Source organism: Centruroides vittatus, unplaced genomic scaffold (genome assembly GCF_030686945.1).
Source record: "Centruroides vittatus isolate TY-2023 unplaced genomic scaffold, ASM3068694v2 scaffold_386, whole genome shotgun sequence".
Taxonomy (NCBI): Eukaryota; Metazoa; Arthropoda; class Arachnida; order Scorpiones; family Buthidae; genus Centruroides; species Centruroides vittatus.
The window spans coordinates 2,237,857-2,263,609 of NW_027122706.1; the positions used below are offsets into that span (position 1 = coordinate 2,237,857).

The 25,753-nt window shown below is 26.4% G+C and overlaps 1 protein-coding gene across 1 annotated transcript in view; it reads right to left on the reverse strand.

Annotated features, from left to right (window-relative positions):
* The window catches only part of Iswi (Imitation SWI), a 56,725-nt gene that overhangs the window by 22,066 nt on the left and 8,906 nt on the right, over positions 1 to 25,753 (reverse strand). The window contains exons 2-11 of the mRNA XM_067286853.1: positions 19,619 to 19,681; positions 18,988 to 19,160; positions 14,426 to 14,526; positions 12,384 to 12,484; positions 12,114 to 12,293; positions 11,849 to 12,004; positions 9,409 to 9,540; positions 6,416 to 6,484; positions 4,358 to 4,467; positions 2,711 to 2,847 (exon numbers count right to left, since the gene is read on the reverse strand). Of these exons, the coding sequence (XP_067142954.1) occupies positions 2,711 to 2,847; positions 4,358 to 4,467; positions 6,416 to 6,484; positions 9,409 to 9,540; positions 11,849 to 12,004; positions 12,114 to 12,293; positions 12,384 to 12,484; positions 14,426 to 14,526; positions 18,988 to 19,160; positions 19,619 to 19,681 (1,222 nt within the window). The remainder of the gene's footprint in view (positions 1 to 2,710; positions 2,848 to 4,357; positions 4,468 to 6,415; positions 6,485 to 9,408; positions 9,541 to 11,848; positions 12,005 to 12,113; positions 12,294 to 12,383; positions 12,485 to 14,425; positions 14,527 to 18,987; positions 19,161 to 19,618; positions 19,682 to 25,753) is intronic.

Here is a 25,753-nt window from a genome sequence, read left to right on the forward strand (position 1 = left end):
TTTGCAAAGGCTTGCACAATCCATATTGTACAGTAGTGACATACATAGTAAACCACTCATTTCAATGTCAAATACTGCTGTATTTGAGCTTGTAAGTGTTGTGTCAACAACTAACTGTAGAGTATGCTCAAGATATATGAGTTGACACCTAGGAAGCAGAAATGCACCAAAGTTTTACACAGAGATGATCTGAATGTGACTCAAATTGATCAGAAACTGAACTATTACCATTCTCCTGTTGGTTACAATGATGCAAAGATTAAGATGTTTGAAAACATGGGCAATTTACCCTGTAATGGGTGGCCATGCAAAAAATAACTCTCTGCCATTTAATAAAAATAATAAATTTGCTACATTTCAAGAACTGACTAGTAGAAAACATCAACATGATTGATCACATGTCATCAGTTATTCACAAGAGGTTCCTGTAAAGCAGAAATGTTTACTTATAAATTTAAGAAGAAACCACTACTGACAGAGAAAATAACAACTGAAAGACTGGCATGGGCCATAAAGCATCACAACAGTAAAAACATGTCATATTTTCATATCAGAATTGTTTCTCATTATCCAATGACTAGTCACAACTGGTACAGTATACTGCAAAGGGAATAAAAGATACTTGGACATTGTGCAACTTTGTCATATCACAATAGAATTGAGGCAGAGCCAGAAAGAAAGAAGCAATCCTTATACCTGAAGAATACGGATAGGCAACTTTGCAATTGCTGCCACAAAAGAGGCTATCCATGTACCTATATATGTGGCTAGAGCATTTGGCACTAGGGGAAAACATAAATATGGCACCTTTTGGATAAGCCTTTCATTAGTCTGTTACAAATTTAAAAATTATAAAATCACTTTTTATTAATATAATTCATATCACTCATATATTTCATAATATAATTTTTTCATACTTGTATATGACAGTTTTCTGTCAATTTATTAGTTTGCCTATGTAACAATTTTGGAATCTTGGCACCACATCATCTTGGCACCCTATGAACATACCTCTTCTGTCCCTGCCTTTCCAAACCCTGCTTGTACCTGCCAGTTACGGGACAGGCAATCCTTGCACTGGCTAGATACGGCATTAAAACACAAGAACAAAGCAATTGCCATCAAGAACAAAGCAATTGATGGCAATTGCTTTGTTCTTGTGTTGTGTTTGTTTTTCATACCTATTTTCCATTAGGCACATGCACTGCTGTTTTATATTTTTCTCCTCTAAATTCCATTAAGTGCACTCAATTGTGTTGGGAAGCACAGACATTGTTTTCAGTGGAGTTGAAATGACAAAGTTGTGGAGTCCTATTTTTTTACATTTAAATGGATCATCATTACATTTTTTGATTCCTCATTGCAATTACTCAGAAATGGCAAAATTTTATCAAAATCAATTGAACACAATTCCATAAGCCACATAAAAGAGGCTTCTGAATGCTCATGAGGTCTAACATGTATGTTCTTTCAATAATAATTTAAGATCAATCATCTGCAATGATATTTGAAGGTTTCATTTTGTGGATGGCACAATAAATTTGAATCAGTTTTAAACTGTTGTTAGATGTAGATGTCATGTTGTTAATATAGTCAGAGATGCATTTGGATTAAAGGCAAACATTTTTCCAAAAGATTTTGCACTCTGTCAAACATCCAGACTAGCAAGTGTATATTTCTGGTTTTAATGGTGTTCAATATCTTTAAAATATTAAATGATTACCAAACATTTCACTACTCCAGATATAAAGTTATCCTCAGAACTGAAAAACAAGTTTTGGATTGGGCAGGAAATTCAACAGGTTCAAACCAATTAAAAATGTATAGTGTCTCATGGCTCTCAAAGTTAAAAAGAGCATAGCTTTCAGCTGAAAGAAATGGCTGTACAGCATCATAACATTAGTCAAGATGTTATTCAAGGTCTGATTGACAGAATGCCAAAGAGAATTCAATTATTATTAAAGCCAAAGGTAATGTCACAAAATATTAATGAATAAAATGGATTCATTAATATATTTGTAACCTGTTTGCATAAATGTTCTGTTTAAATTCTGTTTTCTTTTTATTAACTCTTCTTTGAGCATATTGTCAAACAGGTTTCTACATTTTCAAGAATCATACTGTATGAGTCTGTCATACCTGTATAAAAATACACTGTAGAAAACTGAACTTTACAGATCTTACTTCTCTTCTATATTTAATTAATCACTATTTATTGCTAATACATTATCTTCATCATAGGTTTTACCTACACTATTAACATTCAGCTGATTCATATAAACTCAGCAAGTGTGCAATAATTTAAAACACCCAGTTTGTCATTTCTCTCGTTTTCATTTTATTATAAAATATTAAGTTCATAAAAAGTTTAAATTTTAATAATTAAAGAAACTGCTATGTTATTTTTTAACATAATGAAATAAAAAATTAAAGAAACTGTTAACTTAAATGTATAAAGAAAATATAAATAAGACTAAACTTAAAATTTTACTCTCAGTTCTATCTAAATTTTTCTTGAAATACAATGATAAATTCAATGTGTCTATTACATATTAAAAAGAATACGAAAATAATAATGGTTTAATAAGTTTCAAAGACACATGAAAATTACATTTCTCAGTTCTGCCCTTTGACAGTCTTCAATAATCCAATGCTATGTTTAATATAACCTTTTAGAAAATTTACTTAAATTATGTTAAAATCAGCTCACCTGGTTCAGCTCCATCAAAAAGATATGGATGATTACAGCATTTCCTTAACTGCATCAAGATATTCAATAATCTCATTTTGTCTACTTTTCCAGCACCATTTACCACATCTATATCTTTCATTAAAATTTTTGTGTACCTAAATAATAAATTTTTCAAATTAAATGTAGAATGAGAAATGATTGTTTTTAGAAAATTACATCTAAAATCAATAAATAATGATGGTATAAATAAAAAAAACAATTCTCTCTTTCTCAGCAATGTCTGATATAATTGATTCTTTATAAATTAGAAATAAAATTATAATTAATTTTTCAAAAATTATTTAAATCATTACTTTGTATGCAAGCTTTCTTAATATACTTGTCACAATAGACTTGATAGTGTATCCAGCTTTGTTAACAGGATAATGTGGTGAGTACCCAAATGCACCCATTGCATTACTCAAATAAAATACTCAGTTAACAATTAGCATTTACAAGACTGTTGTATATTTCTCAGCATTGAATAAATATTGTGTGTTTTATTTGAATTTCTATATTTTTAAAAGAATTTATATTATGTTTGACATTGACATGGATTATTAACATATTAAGTACAGAAAAATAATTAAAATACACTGAGACTCCAATTTATAAGTGTACTTCTTCCAGAAAAATATCTTACAAACCAAAATTGTGTGAAAAAGGATAAGCATTTCTATTATTTCTCAAGATCAAAATTATTATTTCATTCCAGTATAACCGGTCATTCTACTCATGCTTCAAAACAACATTAAATTATTACAGAAAACATTTACCTATCAATCAACAATTTTGAAATGAAATAAACTAACATAAATAAAAATTTTGGTTAGGTAATTCTCCAATATAAAAAGAACTAATGCAAAATGAGTGAAACAAATGTAACATAAAAGCAAATATGCAAGTTATCAATAAAGCTAAGATATCTAGCAGTAAAAATCATAGAAGTTATAATTTATGAGTTACATGAGTAATAGTTTAACTTAAATGATTTTTATAACTATCAATCACATACAGTTTTTAGTATCTAGCTTAGTTATCAGACATTTCTTTATTAATGGTTTGTTAATAAAGAATTCTATCAGCAAAATGCTCAGGTGTTGTAATAAGACTGTTAATGGCAAGAAAATAATAATAAAAGACAAAAGCATAAACCAAACAAAATAGAGCAAAATAAAATTATTTTTTAAATAATAAAACTTTAACAATAGATAAAGAATCTGTAATATAAAAATGAAGTTCACTTAACTAAACAATCACATTTGAACAAATACCACTATCTTTAGTGAATGAAGACAACATAAATGAAACAAAGAAAATGTAGACTGGAATCTATGAGCCATCTAATCATAATGCCTAAAAATTTCAATCTCCCTGAAATTTTTGGGCATTCTTGATTACAAAATTTTGTTTGAATTATACTGCTTCATAAACAGGAAATATAAAAGAAAATAGCATGTTGTTTCAAATTCTTACATACGGACTATTCTTAAATACAGGTCACACTGTATTGTTAAAAAATTATGAATTTAAAAAATATACATTTAAATAAGTTTTTAATCAATATATTACTGAAAACAATAAATAAAAAGCAAAATTAGGAATAAAATATTAAAATGTTCTTACCATTCTCTCTGCATTTTACTGAGACCTACATAAACCTTTACTTCTTTTTTAGGTAATAATTTTTTCTCAACATCAGATTTTAAACGCCTCAATAAAAATGGCCGCAAAACCTAAAATAAATTCAGCAGCTTTTATTTTTCAGAGTTTATTTGTTTATTTATCATATATATTACTTCATATCATAAATAATAAAGATATAATTTATATGATTTTTAAATCTGTCACTTGACATGATTAAATAAATTCCACAGTAAAAGTTTTATTTTTCGATTATTCTGTTTTTTCTATTTAAACAGAGTTATGAAAAATATTTTATTACTAAATAAAAAAGAAAACAATAATTAGGTTGCAAATAGAGACCAAAAAAGCAAGCAAGAAACTTTCTAACAGAGGAAATTCATTTTTCAACAAAATATTTAAAAATCTTGGCACTTTCCCCAAACTTCAGGGATATTTTCAGACTTATGAAAATATGGTGCAAACATATCTGTTGATTGCTGCTAAAATCACTATAGTAAATGTTTCCAAATCTTTTTCACTTGAAAACATCCTCTACCTAAGTATTCTTTTAAATGTTCAAAAATGTGATCTTATAGCTGACACAGAGCAATTGCTGGCTTTCCACACCTTTAGCTACTGACACTGTTCAAAGCAGTAGTGCAGATCATTTTTTCTATGAATATTCTGGAGCTCTATTTTTGCTTTCCTTAATTACTTTACCTTAATGCCAAATGATTGCCCTAATGTATGAGGATATTTTGTTGACTATTATAAATATGTAAATTTTAAGTAATTTGTTACTAGAGGTAAACATTAGGTATCATCTCTTATTAAATTTAATAAATAATGTAGAATATTCTGGAAGAAAAAAACTGGCCCAGAGTGGAACTTGAATCTACAACTCCCATTTACCATGTGAATGCATTGCCAGTTACATTACACAGACTCCCAAAAGATTCTCCACTTCCAGACATATTTAATATTAGATATAACTATCCATGATTTGGCATTGATTAATAACATTGGGTTTTGAGATGTTTATATATGCTTTCACCTCTTTTGTTAACACAAAATAAATTTGTTTGAACAAGAACTTGATCTTTGAAAAGAAAGCTACAGATAGTAAACACTCATGAATAAAGAAGGTAATTTGGGCACAACATTTTTTATTGATAAAAGCTGTTTTACAGATAAAACATTTTGGGATAGCATATTATTTCGATGCAAGAGTTACCCCTTTTCTCCATAACTTTGGCCATTTCCTTCTCACTGTTTTGCAAAATTTAATTAAGATTTCAATATAACAACCTTGGTTGACAGTCTGGCCACTAAAAACTCACTCTGTCTTCATAACATGCTAGATATTGAAGAAAACAATGGTCTGGGCAGTTTTCATCTTTCTCTGCTTTCTGAAAATCATTTTGTCATTCAAAAATCTTGTGCAAGAGATATATATATTCTTCATAGTAAAGCTTCAGTCAATAACTGTAAAGTTTCCATTGCAAATTTCTCAAGTTAGATGAGAAATTTCATATAAACTGATTTTTCACTTTTTCCAACTAAATGCAAACTCATTTCCATACTATAATCTGTACTTTAATCAGTAGTGATGGACAAATGGAAAATTTGTCATACAAAGCAAGAGGTCAAGTTTGAATATCATCTGTTTATTTTTCTACTCTTACTACTGGTTCCTGATGAATAGCCAGTTTTGTTATTTTCATGTATTCCGTTCTTTTTAATCTAATCATCTTTATTTGTCTACAGCTTCTTTTATCCTCAAGCACATTAATGTTCTTTTACTTAAAAAATATGAAAAACAATTCTTTATTACTTTATTATACTTCATTACCTTTTAATATAGTAGTAAAATATATATATTTTTTCTCATTTTTTGTTCTTTTATGCCTTTTGCAGGCATTATCATATAACATATATAAGGTTACAAAATAAAGGACATAAATAACTTTGTTTTTGGTTCTTAATCCATTTAATCTTTTTATTATTATTTCTTATCTTAAACTATTTTTTTAAGTTTATAAAATTATAAATACTCACAGCATGTAATCTTTCAACTAGTGAAGTATCACCTAAGCAGTTGTGTGTGTTAAACCAAGAATCAAAATCCTATAAAAATATTAATAAAAATAAATTAAATTATATTTTATTAAATTTATAAAAATTGATATCACTGTTAAGTAATTAATGATTTCTGAAGAACAATGGATAATGTCTAAATTTGTAATTCATCACCAAGATTCATGAATTGGTTACCTTATAATTCTAACTCCTAATAATGAATTTTAAAATATTTCATATACATAAGATTTGTTAAACATAAAATTTATTAATTATACTTTAATATATCATTATCTATGCAATTAGAAAGTCTATATTAGTTGAATCATTGTCTTATTAAATAGCCATAGTAAAATTTTTTGAATTCTTAAAAATGCTTACTACATAAAAAGAAATTACAGATCATAAATCTTTCATTAGACAATACTAATTATAAACACATACACAGTGATAACTCAGAACTCAAACATCCCAGAAGTCCAACAAATTTCTTCAAGAAACTTTTGCCCAAAAGTCAAACTTTTCTTTAAACTCTAACACAAAGGTGGCCATACTATATAGTGTATGATATCTGTACAGGTGTGAATGATGCAATAGTGTTGCCAGATTGGCAGACATGAAAGCTGAACTGGGTCAGATCACACAAATAGCCTGGGAGCACAGCCTCAGTGAGCAATTAATTTTTATTTTTGGCTATAAACAATGAAAATTTGTTACTTTTCTAAATCCATTGATATGAGTTTTGAACACATGGAACAAGTCCAGCTGCATACAGTTCATCTATTGCATTTTATTGTATTTTTTTTTATTGTTTTTAATCTATTATTTTTTTCATTGCTTTATGCATTAATTAGGACATTATTTTAGTTTAAATTACGATTTTTAGAATTAAAATGGCCACTTTTAGGGTTTGGGAATGGGTTAATTCACTTTACATCATTCCTTAAGGGAAAAATTGTTTTGAAACTTTCTGGCACTTGATTGCCCTCCAAGAACAAATTGAATTTGAGTTCCACAGTATCACTGTATAAAAGTATGTTCCAATGTTATATATGATTAAATTCTATTTATTGATAGTTCACATACTGATTACTTGAAGTTGAGAAACCATTATATAGTTTAAAGACAAATTTTTACAAATCTGATATGCAAACCACTTTACAGAACCAAGTGTAACCTCAAAATTCAAGCTATGATGAGTAATGATTTTTAAATTAGAATGAAAATATAATAATAAAAATTAAAAATCCTAAATAAAGTAAAAATTCACTCGTATAGATGAAACATTCAAAAATATAAAAAGCCATCTTTATAATTTATCGTTTTCATGCACCTCAAGAATACAACAAAGCCATACCTTAGAGTTTATCATCTTTATTTTGAAGCTCTTCTCTGCTTCAACATGTAAAAATGTGTCTTATATATATATATATATATATATAAGACACATTTTTACATTTAAAATTGTAATGTATATATGTACATTGTAATAAAATGTATATATATATATACATACATACATACACATTAATTTTAATATATATTAAGTTTATATATATATATATATAAACTTAATATATATTAAAATTAATGTGTATGTATGTATGTATATATATATACATTAATTTTAAGTTTTTCTTCTATACTAGTGAATTTTTTATTGTAGTGTTCATCCTACATATTTTATAAATTTTAAACAAAGTTAGTCATTAAATAGAAGTAATCTTTAAAAAAGACCATCAATTATTATTAAATGTAAAACTAAGATTTTTCAGAAAATCTAAGTTATTCTATCAGAACAGATTTAATATTATTTTTACAGAATAATACGAACAGCCAGACTAGTTTATAGATTACAATCATTAGATAAAAAGATTGAAGTCCCATTTATATCTTTAATAATTTTTATAAACAACATACAATTTATTGGGTTGTTCGAAAAGTAATTTTGTTTTTTTATTACTAGAGGAATTAGATGTATTTTTACCAGCCAATTTTATTTTAAACCACATTTTCATTATATACTTTGACAGCTGACATTTTAAGGCTTATTTGTAAAAAATTTTGTTCAATTCTGTACAATTGTTTTTTTTTCGGTGTCCAATCAAATTTGGAAAATCGAAAGCATCATTTTCAGCATATTTTGCTTTTTTATAACTAAAAAACCAAAATGCTGTTCAAACAAGAAAAAAATTGTGGTACATGTTTGGAGAAAATGAGACAAAGACAGTGCCAAAACTGGTTTACAAAATTGCATTCTGGCAATTTTAATATCGAAGATACACCACATTTTGGACAGCCATTTGAAGCCAATGAAAACAAAATAAAGGTACCGATTGAAGCAATCTGCCGTATAACAACACGTGAAATCACTAAGAGCATGATAAAATGTTTAGAAGCAAACTTTCAAACCTTATTTTAATTAATTGTCAAAATAAAAGTTCAACTATTCAAGAAATAATGAACTATAATTTACAAATTAACAAACAAATGTAAAATATTATGATATGAACATACAATACAAACTGAATATTAGAAACTTCAAATCTGAGAAAATAAAAGCTAGCAATTTGATGATATCTGTTGTCTAATGTTAAATAAAATTTTAAAAACTATTGAGAATAAATTAAGTAAGAATTAGTTTCAAAAAGATTTTTTTAATTTTGTCATAATAATTTTGTTAAATTATTAATTTGATGAAAATTTAAAATATGTAAATCAAAAATCTTCATTATAGGAATAAATACTTTTTCATATATATTTTGCATTAATATCCTCATTTTCAATTCAATTATTACATAACAAATCAGAAAAATTTGGAAGATTTGTTTTGAGATGACTGAAAAAAGAATATAAGAAGGCTGTTAAGAATGTACATAATTAAAATGAAGCCATAATAAAGATTTGGTAGAGGTAGTATCAATTAATTACTTAGGTGCACAAAAAAATTATTATTCAGCAAACATATTTACCTCAGAAGAATTAAACACATCTGGTAACAAAAAATTTAATAAGGCCCACAATTCATGAAGATTGTTTTGCAGTGGAGTACCAGTTAATAACAGTCTGTTGGTTGATTTAAATTCTCTAACTATTTCAGAGAGCTGAAAACAAACATAAAATAAACTGTAAAAAAATCATAGTATTATGTCTAAGAAAATGAGTACTATTTTATAACAAAATGCTGTATTTGATATCAATTAAATAATTTGTTGATAGTAAATTAATTCTTTAATTACAAGTAACGAACATGTTTTCATCTATGATTTTATTTTAAAATTTACATATCTTAGAAATATATCATACTTGTAAAATATATCTATAAATAATACTCAAACAGAATTATTAATTTAAACTTTTTTACCGAACACTTAGATTAATCTAACAATCTTTTAGTAATCTTCTATAAATCTGTTCAACATTTTATATACTATAGATACAAATATATAATGAATTCAATAAAAAAAATTACTCATTCAAAATTGCATTGTTGTATACAAGAGAGAATTATACAGAGTAACTAATAACTTTTGTAATTTAATAAAAATTTCAATTTCATACATAAACTATGTTAGTATAATACAAATTATACTAACATAGTTCATGTTTTAATAAATACATTACACACGAAAATTTTATTAACTGAGAAAAACCACTGCTTTAGTTAATAAAATTTATTGTATCCAAAGTCTAAGCAAAATCAAGTTTAAATAATCTCAACATGATCAATATCTCGTTCTTTGATAAACCCCAGATTATAAACAATTTTTTTTTTTTCTAACTTAGTAACTAAAATACAATATGCTGTAATATCATAACTTAATTTTACAACTATTCATAGTGATCTAGTGTCAAGAATGTATTCTTGACACTAGATCACCATGAATAGTTGTAAAATTAAGTTGTAAGTGATTTATGAATCATTCAGCAAATGCCAACAGCATTTCAAAGTATATCAAACTCATCTAATTTATCGTTATTTTATTATAAACCTTCAAATGATATATTTTTATATTAAAATCTTGAAAATCATCATCAATACCACAAATTCCCATTTAATATCATTTCATTTAATATTGTTGAGAAAAGATACATTTGTAACCATTGTTGAATTTTCTTTATAAACAGTAAAACTGATTCTATGAGGTAAGAGATAAATACCAGAGATTGTAAACATGATCTAGTTAGAATACAATTAATCAATTTATATCTTGCTTATATCAGTCAGTCTATAGTAAAATTAGTTTTACTATGTATCATTTTTCAATTAACATTGTAGTTTCCAAGAACCTATTGACAATAATAAGTGAGGACTTGCTGTATTTAAATATTTAAGATTTATTTCTGTTTATTAATCAATTATCATAATTTTTTGAAAGATATTGATAAATATTCAATCACTGAGAGAGGAAAAAACAGAAATAATTACAAATTTTCTTATTATTTTTATACACAAATACACACTCCTTATTCAGTCAACAATTCTCATGTTTTTATATAAAATTATTATTTATTAAAAACAGACTGAATTTTTCCTTATCTTTTATTGGATTAATTTTTTAGTGAATTAATCATCAACTTAAACATCAATTTTAATATAGAACTCAAAAGCTCTATATTAAAATATGCATATAATTAGCCATAAAAAAATTGGTATCAAATACTAATGGCTAGATAGACAGCATAGCAAAGATACTTGCTATCACTCTAAATGATAAAGTTTGAATCCAGATCAAATCCTCAATAATTTTTTTTTATAGATGTTCTGGTTCAGATATATTAGGATTTCATCCCACCACACAACTTATTTATGCCTTTTATGAGAAGATGCTCTTTACATGTCCAATTAGATAGATATAATTTATCATCAAATATTTAATCATCTATTCATCAAATTATTTAGATCATAAAATTTAAATTTAAGCTTGAGCACTAGTAATTTACATTATGGTATGCAAGAGACTATAAATATGGTAGTAATAGAGAGAGAAAGAAGCTTTTCTTTGCTTGTCTTGAATTCTTATTTTTGAAGTAAATAAATGTATTTTATAAATTCTTTGAAACAGACATTTTAACATGTATTTGCTAAGTAAGAATTAAATTCTATTCTCAGCCTCCCATTTTTCTGTTCTTGTAAAAGCAATCCATCCCTGTTGTTTTTCATAGTATTGCAAAGTTTGCATTTATTCACTTTCAGATTACATTTTACAGATTAGCCTGAAGATGAATAAATGAAATGAATTTTTATAACAAGTAATGTAAGGATATAACACATTACATAATATTCAAAGTTTGAATACAATTTACAAACAATGATAAATTAGCTTCAAAAAAACTTATTTTTATAAGTAATTCAAATCAACATTTTGATATTAATGATTAGTAATTATAAATTGTAATGAAAATGCTTACCTTGGATTTTTCATTTTTAATACGATGAGCTTCATCAATAACTAGATATCTCCAATTAAATTTCTTCAATACTGCTTTTTCTCTAATAACCATTTCATAGGATGTCACACAAACATCCCATTCACCAGGCATTAAAGTATCTCGAATAAATATAGCCTAAAATTGAAGATACGATTTAATTTCTTAGATATATTTATTTTTAATTATAGCTTTTTAATATTTTATAAATAAAATTTTTTTTAATATTTAAAAAAATTACACTTACTCTTTTTTCCTGATCACCAATAAAGCAAACAGCTTTTAAAGATGGACACCATCGTGTAAATTCATTTGCCCAATTACTTAAAGTAGATTTGGGCACAATAACCATATGAGGTCCAGGAGTGTTACGATAATGTTTCATATAACCCAATAAAGATATTGTTTGTAATGTTTTACCTAAACCCTAAAATATATTTAATAATTTAAGATATATTAATATATATCCAAGAAATTCTTTAATACAAGATTTGAAATATTTTATGCTAATATTTACCATCTCATCAGCTAATATGCCATTAATTCCATGTTCATACAAAGAGATCATCCAATTTAATCCTCGAACTTGGTAATCTCTAAGTTCACCATTTTTTATGTCTGAAAAATTTAAACAGCAAAATTATTCTGAAAACATACTTTTATATAATAAAAACTTTTATTTATCATAAAAAAAATTAACATAAAGGTTTTTAAAATGCAAGTAAAATTTAATGAAAGTTCTAAAATTGCTGAGAGTTTGAAATACTTTAAATTCAAAATTCTGGAATCTAAAGAAGGTAATTAAAACTGCTGAAAAATTTTGCTCTGCATTAAAAATAAATCTTAATTAATCTATTGCTATACTCTCATATATTTATTTATATTTACATTAATTTTCTGACACATATTATAGTATCCACATTCTTATACAATCAAAATATGCCACAATTTATCAAACTATAATATGCTAATTCTCTGATGAAAAGCATTAAGTCTATCTTTGTTGATTTTATTAGAAGCATCTGTAGACAACTGCTACAAGACTGACCTATAATGTGTTTTATCATCTTTGTTTAACTTATTTGATTATCTGACACTAAAACACTCACGAAAACTTCACACACACATTTTAAGTTTTTGATGAATATAAACTAAGAATTTTCTTTTAATAATGTATTCAATGACTGTACACACTCAAAATGACATGACATTGTCCTCAACTTTCTCAAACCGTATTGTTACAACATGGCTGATACAAGTGACTTATTTCAAACTGCAGAGTATGATGATAGTTGTCAATACCAGAAATATTGATATATCATATATTGTTTTGTTGCCAATGGTTTAGTCATTTGATGATGTTGGCCATTACTTTTTGCACTGATATGGTGAGTGGAATAGTTAACTAACAACTGGAATGAGTTGTACAGTACATGGCTGCTTTTACCACAGCATGGAGAATGGATATCACAATCTGTTTGGATGCCTTCAGTGTCTTGAAAGTTTTCTTTTCAAGACACTGAAGGCTGTAATTTCAATTTCAGAAATACAGTAGAGAACCGAAATCGGAATCAATTGGGGACTGGGGTTGTTCCGATAAGTCATTTGTTCCGATTACCAATTATGTACGAATAAATATATTAACCTGTCCGATGTTCAAATTTTTCTCTGTTGCATGTCGCTTCGTGTTGAATTTTCGTCGATTTTAAGCATAACGAAAATTTTTATAATAATAATCAAGGCTATCATATCGTTAAAAATTATTTCTTCATTTTGTAAAAACAAAATAAATATATTGAAGAATATAAAAACATGAAAATTATACTTAAGAAGTAAATCTAGTATCAAAAACGTTTGATTCAGCACGACACAGTCCGACTGAAAATCGTTCCGATTACCGGGGTTCTGATTAACGAGTCTCTACTGTACAATATAGCTGTTAAGAAACATCTGAAGAATACAACGGAAGATTGAATGAAAAAACTTGTGCGATGTTACCAAATCAGCAGTTACACTTAATACTTCATAGTTCAATCAGTACATTTATTTAATCAGACTGAAATTTTAATTACTATAAATTGTTTACTGATTATTTAATTATTATTAGTCACAATAAAAATAATGAACTCCAAAAGAAATTTTAGATATTCCATTTAATTCAATAAAACTATTTTCCTCCCATGATCTGCATTACATGTGTATTGAGTTTCATTCAGCAGAGCTGGCTCCACATGTGTCTGAGTACTGTCAGTTTAATTCTAACCACCTTGTGTATTTAACAATAACTTATAAATATATTAGATTTGGACAGATTTACTTAAATAATTTAAATCATGCATGTCTTGCAATCCTGAAAATACGAACATTTATATTAAAATGATTATGTATTTAAAATGGTTTATATTAATTATTACACATGTATTTAATTAACAAACTGAACAGGAAAAAATATGATCTTAAAATCTATTCCTTGAAATAAATTTTAGCTGAATTCAAGTAACAAGCTCTCTCAAAAATTTCTTACAAAATATAAATTTAATATATAAAAATGATATTTACATGATGGAGATTCTTCAAAACGGGTCACTAACATAAGATTTTTACGACTTTCAGAGAGTAGTTCTTCGTCTTCTTCTTGCTCAGTCATCCGATGACGATGACTAAAATAAAAGACAAAATATTTATTAAAACATCAAATTTGTCTTTTTTGAAATTGTCATTATGAAAAATAAAAACAACACAAATAATTTTAATAAAAATTATCTGAAAATAATTTGATAATGACTTGGATTATCTTTATAGTTATTTTTAACCTGATGTTGGTAGTCATTGAAAGTTGAGGTTGGCACAATAAAGTTGTTAAGGGTTACACCACTGCATTAATTTCAATTGAGGAATCATATCATTAGATCAATTAGCCAGTTGTACTTTGTACAACTGACTAACTATACGATTGACTAATTTGGTTATGCAAAGTACAGTTAACTAATTCAATTGACTTTGTACAAATTTTGAAATACATGAGAAATTTCAAGGATTTTATCCTTTATCTCAACTATTACATGATGTCATATGATAATGTTAGCCATTACTCTTTGCACTGATACAGTGCAATAATTTCAGTTTTTATCACAAAACTTATTGTGATAAAAACTGAAATTATTCTAAAGACCTTAGTGTTGTAATAAAACATTTCACATCTGCCTAAGTATCTTTTAAAGAAAAGCTAAGCCTATTTTAATGTTTTTAGTGTTGATTCTGATAATAGAAAATTTCTGGAACCAACACAAAATGCACAAAACTATCATGTGAATATGCATTATATTGATGCCTAATTTGGTTTTTAATTTTTAAAGAATAGTTTAGAATGCTTTTTAATTCTTAAATAAAAACTGTCCGAACAATTTTTTTTGGCATGTGAAGTTATAAAATACACTATGAATTAAATTATTTAGTTATTTTAATTCATATTTTAACTAGAAATGGGTGAATATCACTTTTCTCAAATATTCAAAACATCTCAAATATCTGATTATTGAATTTAATTACCTTAATAAACTTATTTAACTAAATAATAAATGAATTATTAGCTTGTTTCATTTATTTCAATATATTAATGAATTAAAAAATAACAAGAAAAACTATTTATACATTACAAATTAAATGTCTAGAAGTATCACAAATTGTCTTCTTTTAAATCTTTATGTCCTTTTCATACTTTGGGAACTAACTGTCTTTACGGCAGAGTCGACCTTCCTTTTTAGGCTACTCTTCCACCTCAATATGTAAAATACAATTAAAAATATTCCCAATATTCCATAAATAAAAATATAATTATGTTATATAATTATATATTTTTTTTAATTTGTAAACTAAATTTAATGATTGTGCCAAAAACTTGGGAATATTTTTAATCATATTTTACATATTGAGGTGGAAGAGTAGCCTAAAAAGGAAGGTCGACTCTGCAGTAAAGACAGTTCCCAAAGTATGAAAAGGACATAAAGATTTAAAAGAAGACAATTTGTGATACTTCTACATATTTAATTTGTAATGTATGAATTTCATCCTGGCATGTTATACATAATTATACTTTTTAATTTAAAAACTATTTAGTTTAAGTTAAGAAATAAAACTTCAAACTCTTGATTTTTACTATGAATTTTAAAAAAGTAGCTTTTTTTGGGTATTCTTATCTCAACTATAATAAATTAAGAATAAATTGCTCTCATTCTCATCTACTACACACACTTGTATTTAAGAAAACAATAATTCAAACTTTCCTGAAACTTTCCTACTCTTGTAATAAAACACAGTACTACTACTTAAACTTTCAAAGTCCAGTAAAATTGCTTAATTCTGAAGCATTTTCAGTTTGACTTGATACTGGCTGGGTGTTAATCCTAATGTCACCTTATCTCCCCTAAAATGAGGACAGTTAGTACCAACCAAGTGCAACCTCTCATTGCTCTGACTACACGAAAGAAAAGTCTGCCATGACAGACAACTCATGTATGGGATGTCATGTTCTCTCTGCTTTGTAAACATAAAAGTTTCCAATAGACTAGTACATTATTGATAATATCGTAATTTAAAAAATTTTTAATCTTTGAATGAACAAATAATTAATTTTCTTATTAAATGTAGAAGAATTGTTTTAGGAATTGGAAATTGTAACTAGATTTACTGAATTCTAATTACTGGAAAATGCCCAATTTTTCTGATTCTTGATTCCGATTAATCATCACTATCACTAATGATTGTACTATGTTTACTTTAGAAATTTTTATCTATTACATTTATTTTATTTTTGACATTGGCATTTGTAAATATATCATTGCTTTTCATTGATAGTGGTATAGTTTAAAAAATGTTAATTTTAAAATGGTATCATTTAAAAATTCTAATTAACATTTGAATACAAGTTGACAACACATCTGATCTCTGGTGAGAATCCAATGGAAGTTAGAAATATGCCATTTTACATGATAAACATACTGTACCTAAGTTTATTTATGCAAAAACAAGCAAAATCAGAATTGTTTAGTTGTGTCACTTTCAAGCAAAGCAGAATATGCTACTTTGTTATACATTATGCATGTTAATAGGAGGTGACAAAAAAGGCTCAAAGTATTAATTATTGTATCATAACAGAATAACGTATCGTTGTAAAAAGTAATAAAAAAAAATAGTTTATTACTTTTGACAATGCATTATACAGGAAAAATTACTTAGTCAGTACCATAAGACAACAATGGTCACCCCAAAACAATAATAAACAACAAACCTGATATAAAAGAGCAAAAAGGGAAGAATTAAAATAATAAAGCTAAAAAAGAAAAAATATAAATGATTATTAAAAAAAAAGCATATATGTAAAAACAACTATGTAAAAAAATATCATAAGCAAGCTTGATAAATAAATCTAGTAACATTTTAAAATTGCATTAAAAACAATTGCTGAGACCCCATATGGTGTTCTGTATGGCCCTCCTGGACCCATCAATTCCATATTCTCATGACAGTTGTGGGATCATGACCAACATGAGCAGAAATAGCATGGAATGATAAACTGCAGTCCTCATAGGCTACACTTCTACCACAATCAAATTCTGACACATACTGGTAGGCATTCCTCATCCTTACATGAGGCATAACAACACCTTTATACAAGCAACCAATGTGCAAATGTAATTTCCGTATGAGAAACCAACTTTATAATCTTTCCTTTTATACAGATTGTAGGTGGCCTTATTCCTACCTGCTTTGTGAGCATGTGTTGAAATGTTATTCATTTGCATATCCCAGCATGTTGTACCTTTCATGCAAATTTTGTGTTTGTTGCATGCTGCCTTCATGGTGTAGCAATTTTAATGGCCAACAGTGTATTTATTATGGCAATATCACAATGATGGGCTGCAATTTTTAATCATATTTTTCATTTAATTTAATTTAATTTAAAACATGTGCTCTCCACCTCAAATTAGTAATGTCTTGCCCCTATACATCATACTTTTCCTGTTATAAATAGATTTATGCTAATCATCCTTTCAGGAAAAATTTTTGATTTAAAATAATGTCACTTCCAGTGCAAACCAGAAGTTCATATATAGTTAATTGAGGCCTTCTTAAGCTTTTCATATCTGGTCTTGTCTTTCATCAATCTAGATCTCAAGATTAAGGAAGGACAGGCAGACAAATGGACAACAGTAGAAATTTATATGTCTACAATTATTTCAAATTATAACCCAAAAAAAGCAGGTTCACATGGCAGTTACAGTAGGTCACATGCACTATCTAGAAGTCACCACCCCCGCTCATTGTCAATGATACAATATGTATTTTTTAGTTTATGTGGTTCCTATGCTTTATAGAAAGTTTCTCATTAGTTTATTTGAAAGGTGAATGTTAATTATTTTATTTAACAGAAAATTAAAATTCCAGAGAGTTTATGAAAATACTGTAGGGTAAATGTACCAGTTTTGGCCAGTGTAGTACCAGTTCTGGCCAGAAAACAAATTTAACTTAAAAATATAATCACAAATGAAACAAACTTTTATTGTTACCTGTGTGAACAGTTAACAATAAAAGTTTGTTTCATTGGACAGATTTGAATATGTGGTGATTATATTTTTAAGTTAAATTTGTTTTCTGGCCAGAATTGGTACACTGGCCAAAACTGGTACATCTACCCTATCAAAACCTCATTCGAATTAAACTGTTTGACAAATTCAAGTAAACCAGTTTGATTTAACATGTAAATTTATGCAAGACAATTGGGGAAAGAAAATGACTTCAAGTAAATGCAACTTCTAATGTTCCCAGTTCAAGTTAATCAGGTTCCACTAGGGTAGATGTACCAGTTTTGGCCAGAAAACAAATTTAACTTAAAAATATAATCACAAATGAAACAAACTTTTATTGTTAACTGTGTGAACAGTTAACAATAAAAAGTTTGTTTCATTGGACAGATTTGAATATGTGGTGATTATAAATATTTTTAAGTTAAATTTGTTTTCTGGCCAGAACTGGTACACTGGCCAAAACTGGTACATCTACCCTACATATATAAACTTAAAAATACAAAATAATGATAATAACTTATAAAAAAAAAAACATACTCTCCCATTGCTGAAAGTTTAGCTTTTTCATCATTTTTCTTCAATTTCGGTCTCCCGGGTTTTAATTTCAATGGAGAATCTCCATTATTACCACTAGTACCACTTGTCATAAAATGTGAAAAAATTTCAGTTTGTTGAAGAAGAAAGTCAAATCTTCGCCCACGGTCCATTTCCTTAAAAAAATTTCAGAAGTTAGAAATTATTATAAAGTTGTAAAAATTAGATGCCAAACATAAATACAAATAAAATAAATTATTTTGAAATAATTTTATATTTCAAAATAATTTATTTTATTTGTATAAGAATTTAGTTTTATTGGAATATTGAATAAATTAAGTTTGTTAACTATATAACAATATATGTTATTAAAAAAATACTGTATTTTCATACATATAAATTAAAATTTTTATTTCATAGATTCATTCAATTTCATTCATATTTTATAAATTTATTCAATTTTGTTATAGAAAGATTATAAAAATATACTACAAATATACTATTGTTAAATAAATTTTTTCTAAAAAGAATTAGCAACTAACATTTATTTAATTTAAAATTGTGAATCATATTTAGAATAATATTTAGAAAATATTATAATAGAATTGTTTTGTAATCAAATATAAAAATTTACCAATTTATTGTTATAATCTTTATCATCTTTAGATTTTGCTGTAGGATTTTCTGCTGAAACATCCTAAAATATTAAAAACAAAGAAAATTTTAATTATAAATTTAAATTAAAATATATTAAGTATAATAAATATACTATATAATTAGAAAATATTTGTGATAATTTTCATAAATATAAAATGTATTTTTCTGCAAAATAACATGAAAATTATGACAAATGAACATTAATAAAATAAAGACTAATAAACACTAAAAAAACTTTTTTTTCATTTTTCAAGTCATAAGTATTACTTTAAATCACAAAAAATGAATTTATATCATCAAAGAAAAAAACCAACTATTTTATTTATAGTTTTTGCATTTTAATTATTTCCTAATATTCAAATACAATATGGCCTTGAGTGACATTTAAGAAAAATTTAGAACTATTAAAAGATTTCTTGTGGGGTAAATATTCCTGTAATATTTGAGAAATAAAAATAATAAAACAAACATAATCAAATTTACTGAGTAAGAAAAATATATAGATTATAGTTATTAAACAATGAATATTTATTATAAAATACAATTATAATCACAATTTATACAGAAAATAAAAAACAATAGAATTTAAAATTGTTTCTAAATATTTAATAATAATGATTTTTACACACGAAACAAAAATGAACAGAATTGAAAATGGATAGTAATTTATCAATAAATCTTTCATTCTATAATCTCAATAGGAACTAAAAGGTAAAAATCTGTTATTTTAGCTGTTGTTTGTAAAAGAGAATTTTTCTATGATTAGCCTTGAAGAAGAAAGTCAAATCTTCTGTAAATCAATCAAACCTTGAATTTTTAAAAATTGAAAGCCAGATATGGCAAACCAATTGAAAAAAAAGAGGGGAAACTTTTCCTCAAGTTATCATTCTATTTTCTATTTTCTTTTTATAAAAAGAAAATAGAATGAGTATTTTTTTTATATCTAATTTGAATTCTATAGATTCACTATTTAGAATATTCAAAATATTTCTGATTCTGGCTACCATTCTATAATTTTTTAGTATTAAGGTATTTTTCATATATATAAATTTCATTCTGATCATGCTTTTCATTTGAAAATATCACTACTACTCGTAAATAGTGTGATTTAATCTTTATCTTGAAAAATTTTCAAATATTAAGACTACATTTATTAATCTTTTTGTGCATTCTTCAATCTTAAAGACATGTACTAAAACTAGATGTTTGAATTGCTCTACAATCAGAGGTGATCCCATCTTCGTTTACTAAGAGAAGAAAATCTAATTTACTCAAAACAGAACATTTATTACAGTACCACTTTGCTTTTTACATTTTGACAAGAATAATAAAATCATTATTGCAAATAGGGTTATTTCTTGTGGTTGTGAAGATACTTACTTTAACAAATTCTGGCAAAATTTTTGTTTGCTTTATCATGTGAAAATTAACACTGTAACAATGGCATTTTACCAGGGTAACAGCAAAATTCACTTTATTGGTGTTCATTTAAGGCGAGTCAATTGCATTAAATTTGCTCATTTTTTGATATTATAATTCACTATATAAAAATTTCATTTTTAAATAATCTATATAAAAATTTCATTTTTAAATAATCGTTGATTCTTTTTAAATTTTCTTCCCACTAAATAAAAAAATCTCTCAGATATTTGATAAGCAATATAGTATTTATCCTTTTCACAATAAAAATCTGATTAGTTTTAAATTGTAAAAAATAATTATTGTTTTATTTTATAACTTTTCTTAATTCTCTAGTAATTAATTATATTTTAAATAATTTTTTTTTTATTTAAGAAATAAAAAAGTGCATTTGTGATTTAGTATTTGTATGAAAAATAATCTAAACAATTCCACATCTGATAAGAAGCTATTTATATCCATATAATTTCCAACTTGGAATAAAGCCAACATTATAAGATTGTCACTGTGCAGAAAATTCAAATCCAAGAAAAGGGGACATATTTTTTCTAATACAAACTGTACTTAAGAAGCATTAAGATAAAAAATATTTAGATTCCAGTAATCATTTTTATTCCAAAAGCTTAAACATAAAAAATTATAAAATATTTTTTCATTATTTTTTTTCTTGATAAATATTTTTCTCCCCTTCAGTATGAATCACTAATGGAAGAAAAATATTCAAAAAATCAAAAATACTCATTTTCTTATTAATTATATTATTGGTATATATGTTGATTATTGATTATACTGTTTGTTTCAAATAGAATAACTATTTGAAACAAACAGTTATTCTATACTGCTTGTTATTAAGATTAAAATATTAAATATTAGCATAAATACTCGGCATTGTCCAGGAAAATGTAATAATGATGTTAAGTTAACACTTAAAGCCAAACGATTGCCAGATTACATGGGGTTATATTAATGCCACTGTTAATAATTATATGCTAAGTAATTTGGACTAAAGGTAGGCATTAGGCACCATCTCTTGATAAATTTAATAATTGTAATTAAATTAATATTTTAATAATTAATTCAGATGGTTCTGGAAGAAAAGAACCTGCAGCTCCCACTTACCATATCGCTGCATTGCCAGTTACACTATCTAGACCACCATCTAAACTTTGCTTCCAGAACTATTATTTTAGATATAACCATACTGGTTACTCATGGTGCTGAATTGTTCCAAGTCAGCACCATACTCTTTCCAATGTTCTTTTAGCATTGTTTTGTTTAATACTCTGATATACCTCCACTATGGCACTCAGCCAGCTATTGCTTTACCCTAGCACAATGTATATATACAAATATGAACATCCATAAACCCAATTATTAAATTAAAGCAAAACAATCACTAGATTATATCAGGCTATACTAATGCCACTGTTAATAATTAAATATTAAGTAATTTGATCTAGAGGTAAACATTAGACAATCTCTTCTTCCAGAACTTTCTAAATAAATTATTAAAATATTAATTTAATTAAAATTATTAAATTTATCAAGAGATAACAATGAATTTTTCTCTACTTCCAAAGTTTGTCTAATTTTTCAAGAGATGAAGAATATTAAATTATTTTGGAATAATATAAATGGTGTTAAGCTTATTATATTATTGTTACTAATTGCTGGAATAGAACCGAATCCTGGTCCCTTACAGCAAACTCTCATAAAAAGACAAAGACCGCCACTAGCTCGTCAAAAATTGCTGACTAATAATACCAAATCATTGGAATCAGAATCAAATCTTATCACAGAATATACAGAACCTAGAAGAACCGAATCATTATTCCAAACAGGTGAGTTAATTAATTTAATCTCCTCACAAGAACAATTACCTACGGAACAAACAGAATTCAACAGCAGAATTATGGAAAAAGATAGTTGAATTGATAACCAATAGTAATGATAAGCTGGTGAGTCAATTTTCACTTATAAGACAAGAAATTAATATAATTCAAAATGAAATTAAAGATTTTAAAGATCAATTACAACAAATTAATATGAGAAATGGTAAAATAGAAACTGAATTTACCAAATTAAGATTAGAAAATGAATTAACTCAATATAAACTGGATACTCTAACACTATGAATAGTAATAAAATAATAATATACAACTATTCAAATCAGTTTAAAGATATAACTAAAAATGAATTAGCAAGATTTTTTTTTCTATTACTTTAAAAATAGTATGCAGCGAATCAGAAGATATAGAAAATATCTACTCAATACCCAATTCAAATATTCATATTAAGTGCATAGTATTAAAATCAAATCAATTAAGAAATAGAATCCTTGCAGTCTTTAATAAGTCAAAGTATAGCAAGATCCTAGGAAATTGGCAAGATATTAATATGTCAGCTGATTTAAATAAAGATTCCCATTTTACGTTCTGCCAGATCAGATAGACTTATAAACGAAATATCTAAAAATTTCAAAACATGGAAAAATATCTCTCCATATGTATTGCTATTTGATGATTTTAACTCCAGGAGTGCACAGATAATAGATACAGAATACAAAGGGCCAAATAATCTAATTCACTTTAACCAAGAATCAAAAGATAAAAAGCACAACAGATTGGGACTTCAATTAATAAAAAAATACTCAACAAGCGCAATTAATAATTTTAAATGGAAGAATAAAAAATGATTATCCATCTGAATTCACTTATGTTGCTAATATTGGAAGTTTGGTAATAAACCTAACGATATGTTCTGAATTGCTGTCTGACCTATGTGTAGAAATTCAAGTACTAAATTGCAACCTATCTGATCATTTTCCAGTCAAGACTGTCTTTGAAGTGGCAAATATCCAAGTAAATAACAGAGAAGTTCAACCTTATCAAAAAACAAGTAATATAAAAAAAATTTTTTTAAAGTCAATTCCTACTCAGGTCAACAAAGAAACATTTTATTTTAGTTACTTTTTATTAAATAATTACAATTAATATAAATATGTATATACATATGACAGAATCACAATATTAAGTGGCAAAATAGAAAGAGAAATCGAAATTGAACCCAAAGCATAAAATTTCTTCAATTTTATTTTTTGAGAAAAATCCTTCATTCTAACCACTAAGCCACAACTGCTAACTCACTCTCGAAAATCATTTGGATAAAACGTCTACTTAAAGTAAAAATTTTCAAAAATTTATCAAAAAATTATTGATTTTTGCAAGAATTGAACTCGCATTCTTCACCTTCACGTGAAAAATACCGAAATCCTTGCATTTTACTCATTGAGCTACTGCCTGTTGATTTCAATTTTCATTACAAACTGCTAAAACTCTATTTAAAGTATTAATAATTAGGATAATGTTATCCGTGGTATCGAAGATGGCAATGGGGAAATTTTTTCCCTAGATACTAGACGGCGATGGGGAAATTTATTAATTTGCATAATGCGACAGATAGTACGGGCATGCCCCCTAACGTTCAGATCACTCAGTATTCTACTTCGAGATTATCCATTGTTAATCTGCTTCCAGATTATCACTCAATAATCTGATTCGAGATTATCACTCAAGAATCTGATTCAAGAGTACCGGAAATGCGGCCATCTCAAACGTAGGAAAAAAAATTTCCCCGTCGCTGACTAGTATCTAGGGAAAAAATTCCCTGTCGTCATCTTCGATACCACAGGTAATATTAACCAATAATTAAATTTAATTAATGAATTAATATTTGAAAAAACTGTATTAACATCAAGTGTCATCCACTACAAGTTTAAAAAAATGTATTTGAACTTGAGTGGATGAATAAAAAGTATTTTATTAACGATTGAAAATTTGAACAAGATATATATGTTACAGTAAAAACCCGTTTTTAGTTAAAACGCATTTTAACTAGTTGAAACTAGTTTTTACTGGATGTCATTGTTATAACCCATTTTGTCTAGTTAAAACTAGAATTTACTGCTGTACATGTTTTGATTTTAGATAAAACTAGTTTTAACTTTTAACATTAGTTAAAACTAATTTTAGCTACATAAATATGTTTGTGGAAAATAAATAAAGTGATGATTGGGATTAAAACATTTGCATTATTTAATACGATATTTATTGAAAATATTGGTCACACATCTGTGTTATTAACATTAATTAACCCTTTGTCCCTGAAGGCACCGATCGATCGGTACCCTGGTTTTTTAAGCAAAACTTCGAGAGTACCGATTCATCATTACTTTGGTAAATATCGATTTTTGTAAAATTTATTAACAACAGATATAATCTCGTTCGATATGAAGTGAATAAAGTACAATAATTCATTATATTAGTTGACAGCAGTATAAAATTTTGATTTCAAACAAATGTTTGATATAATGTGCGATAATTTCACAATGAATAAACATACATGCATAAGAGTTATATCGAACTGTACAAAACAATATTCTACGTCTTTCTGGCTCAGTGCCAGCAAACAACTATGTAACTAGACAATGTTAATTTTCAAGTTTATGTGTCAGGTCTGATATATATTACTTTTTTCTTATAAATTTTTCTAATAAAACATATTGAAAAATATCGTATTTAAAACTAAAGATATTAATAAATGTAAGTGATTTTTTTCATGTAGATATAATGATAATTTGATTTTTGGTGAACTTTTATAATAATATCGCCTGACTGACCTATATTGCCTTATG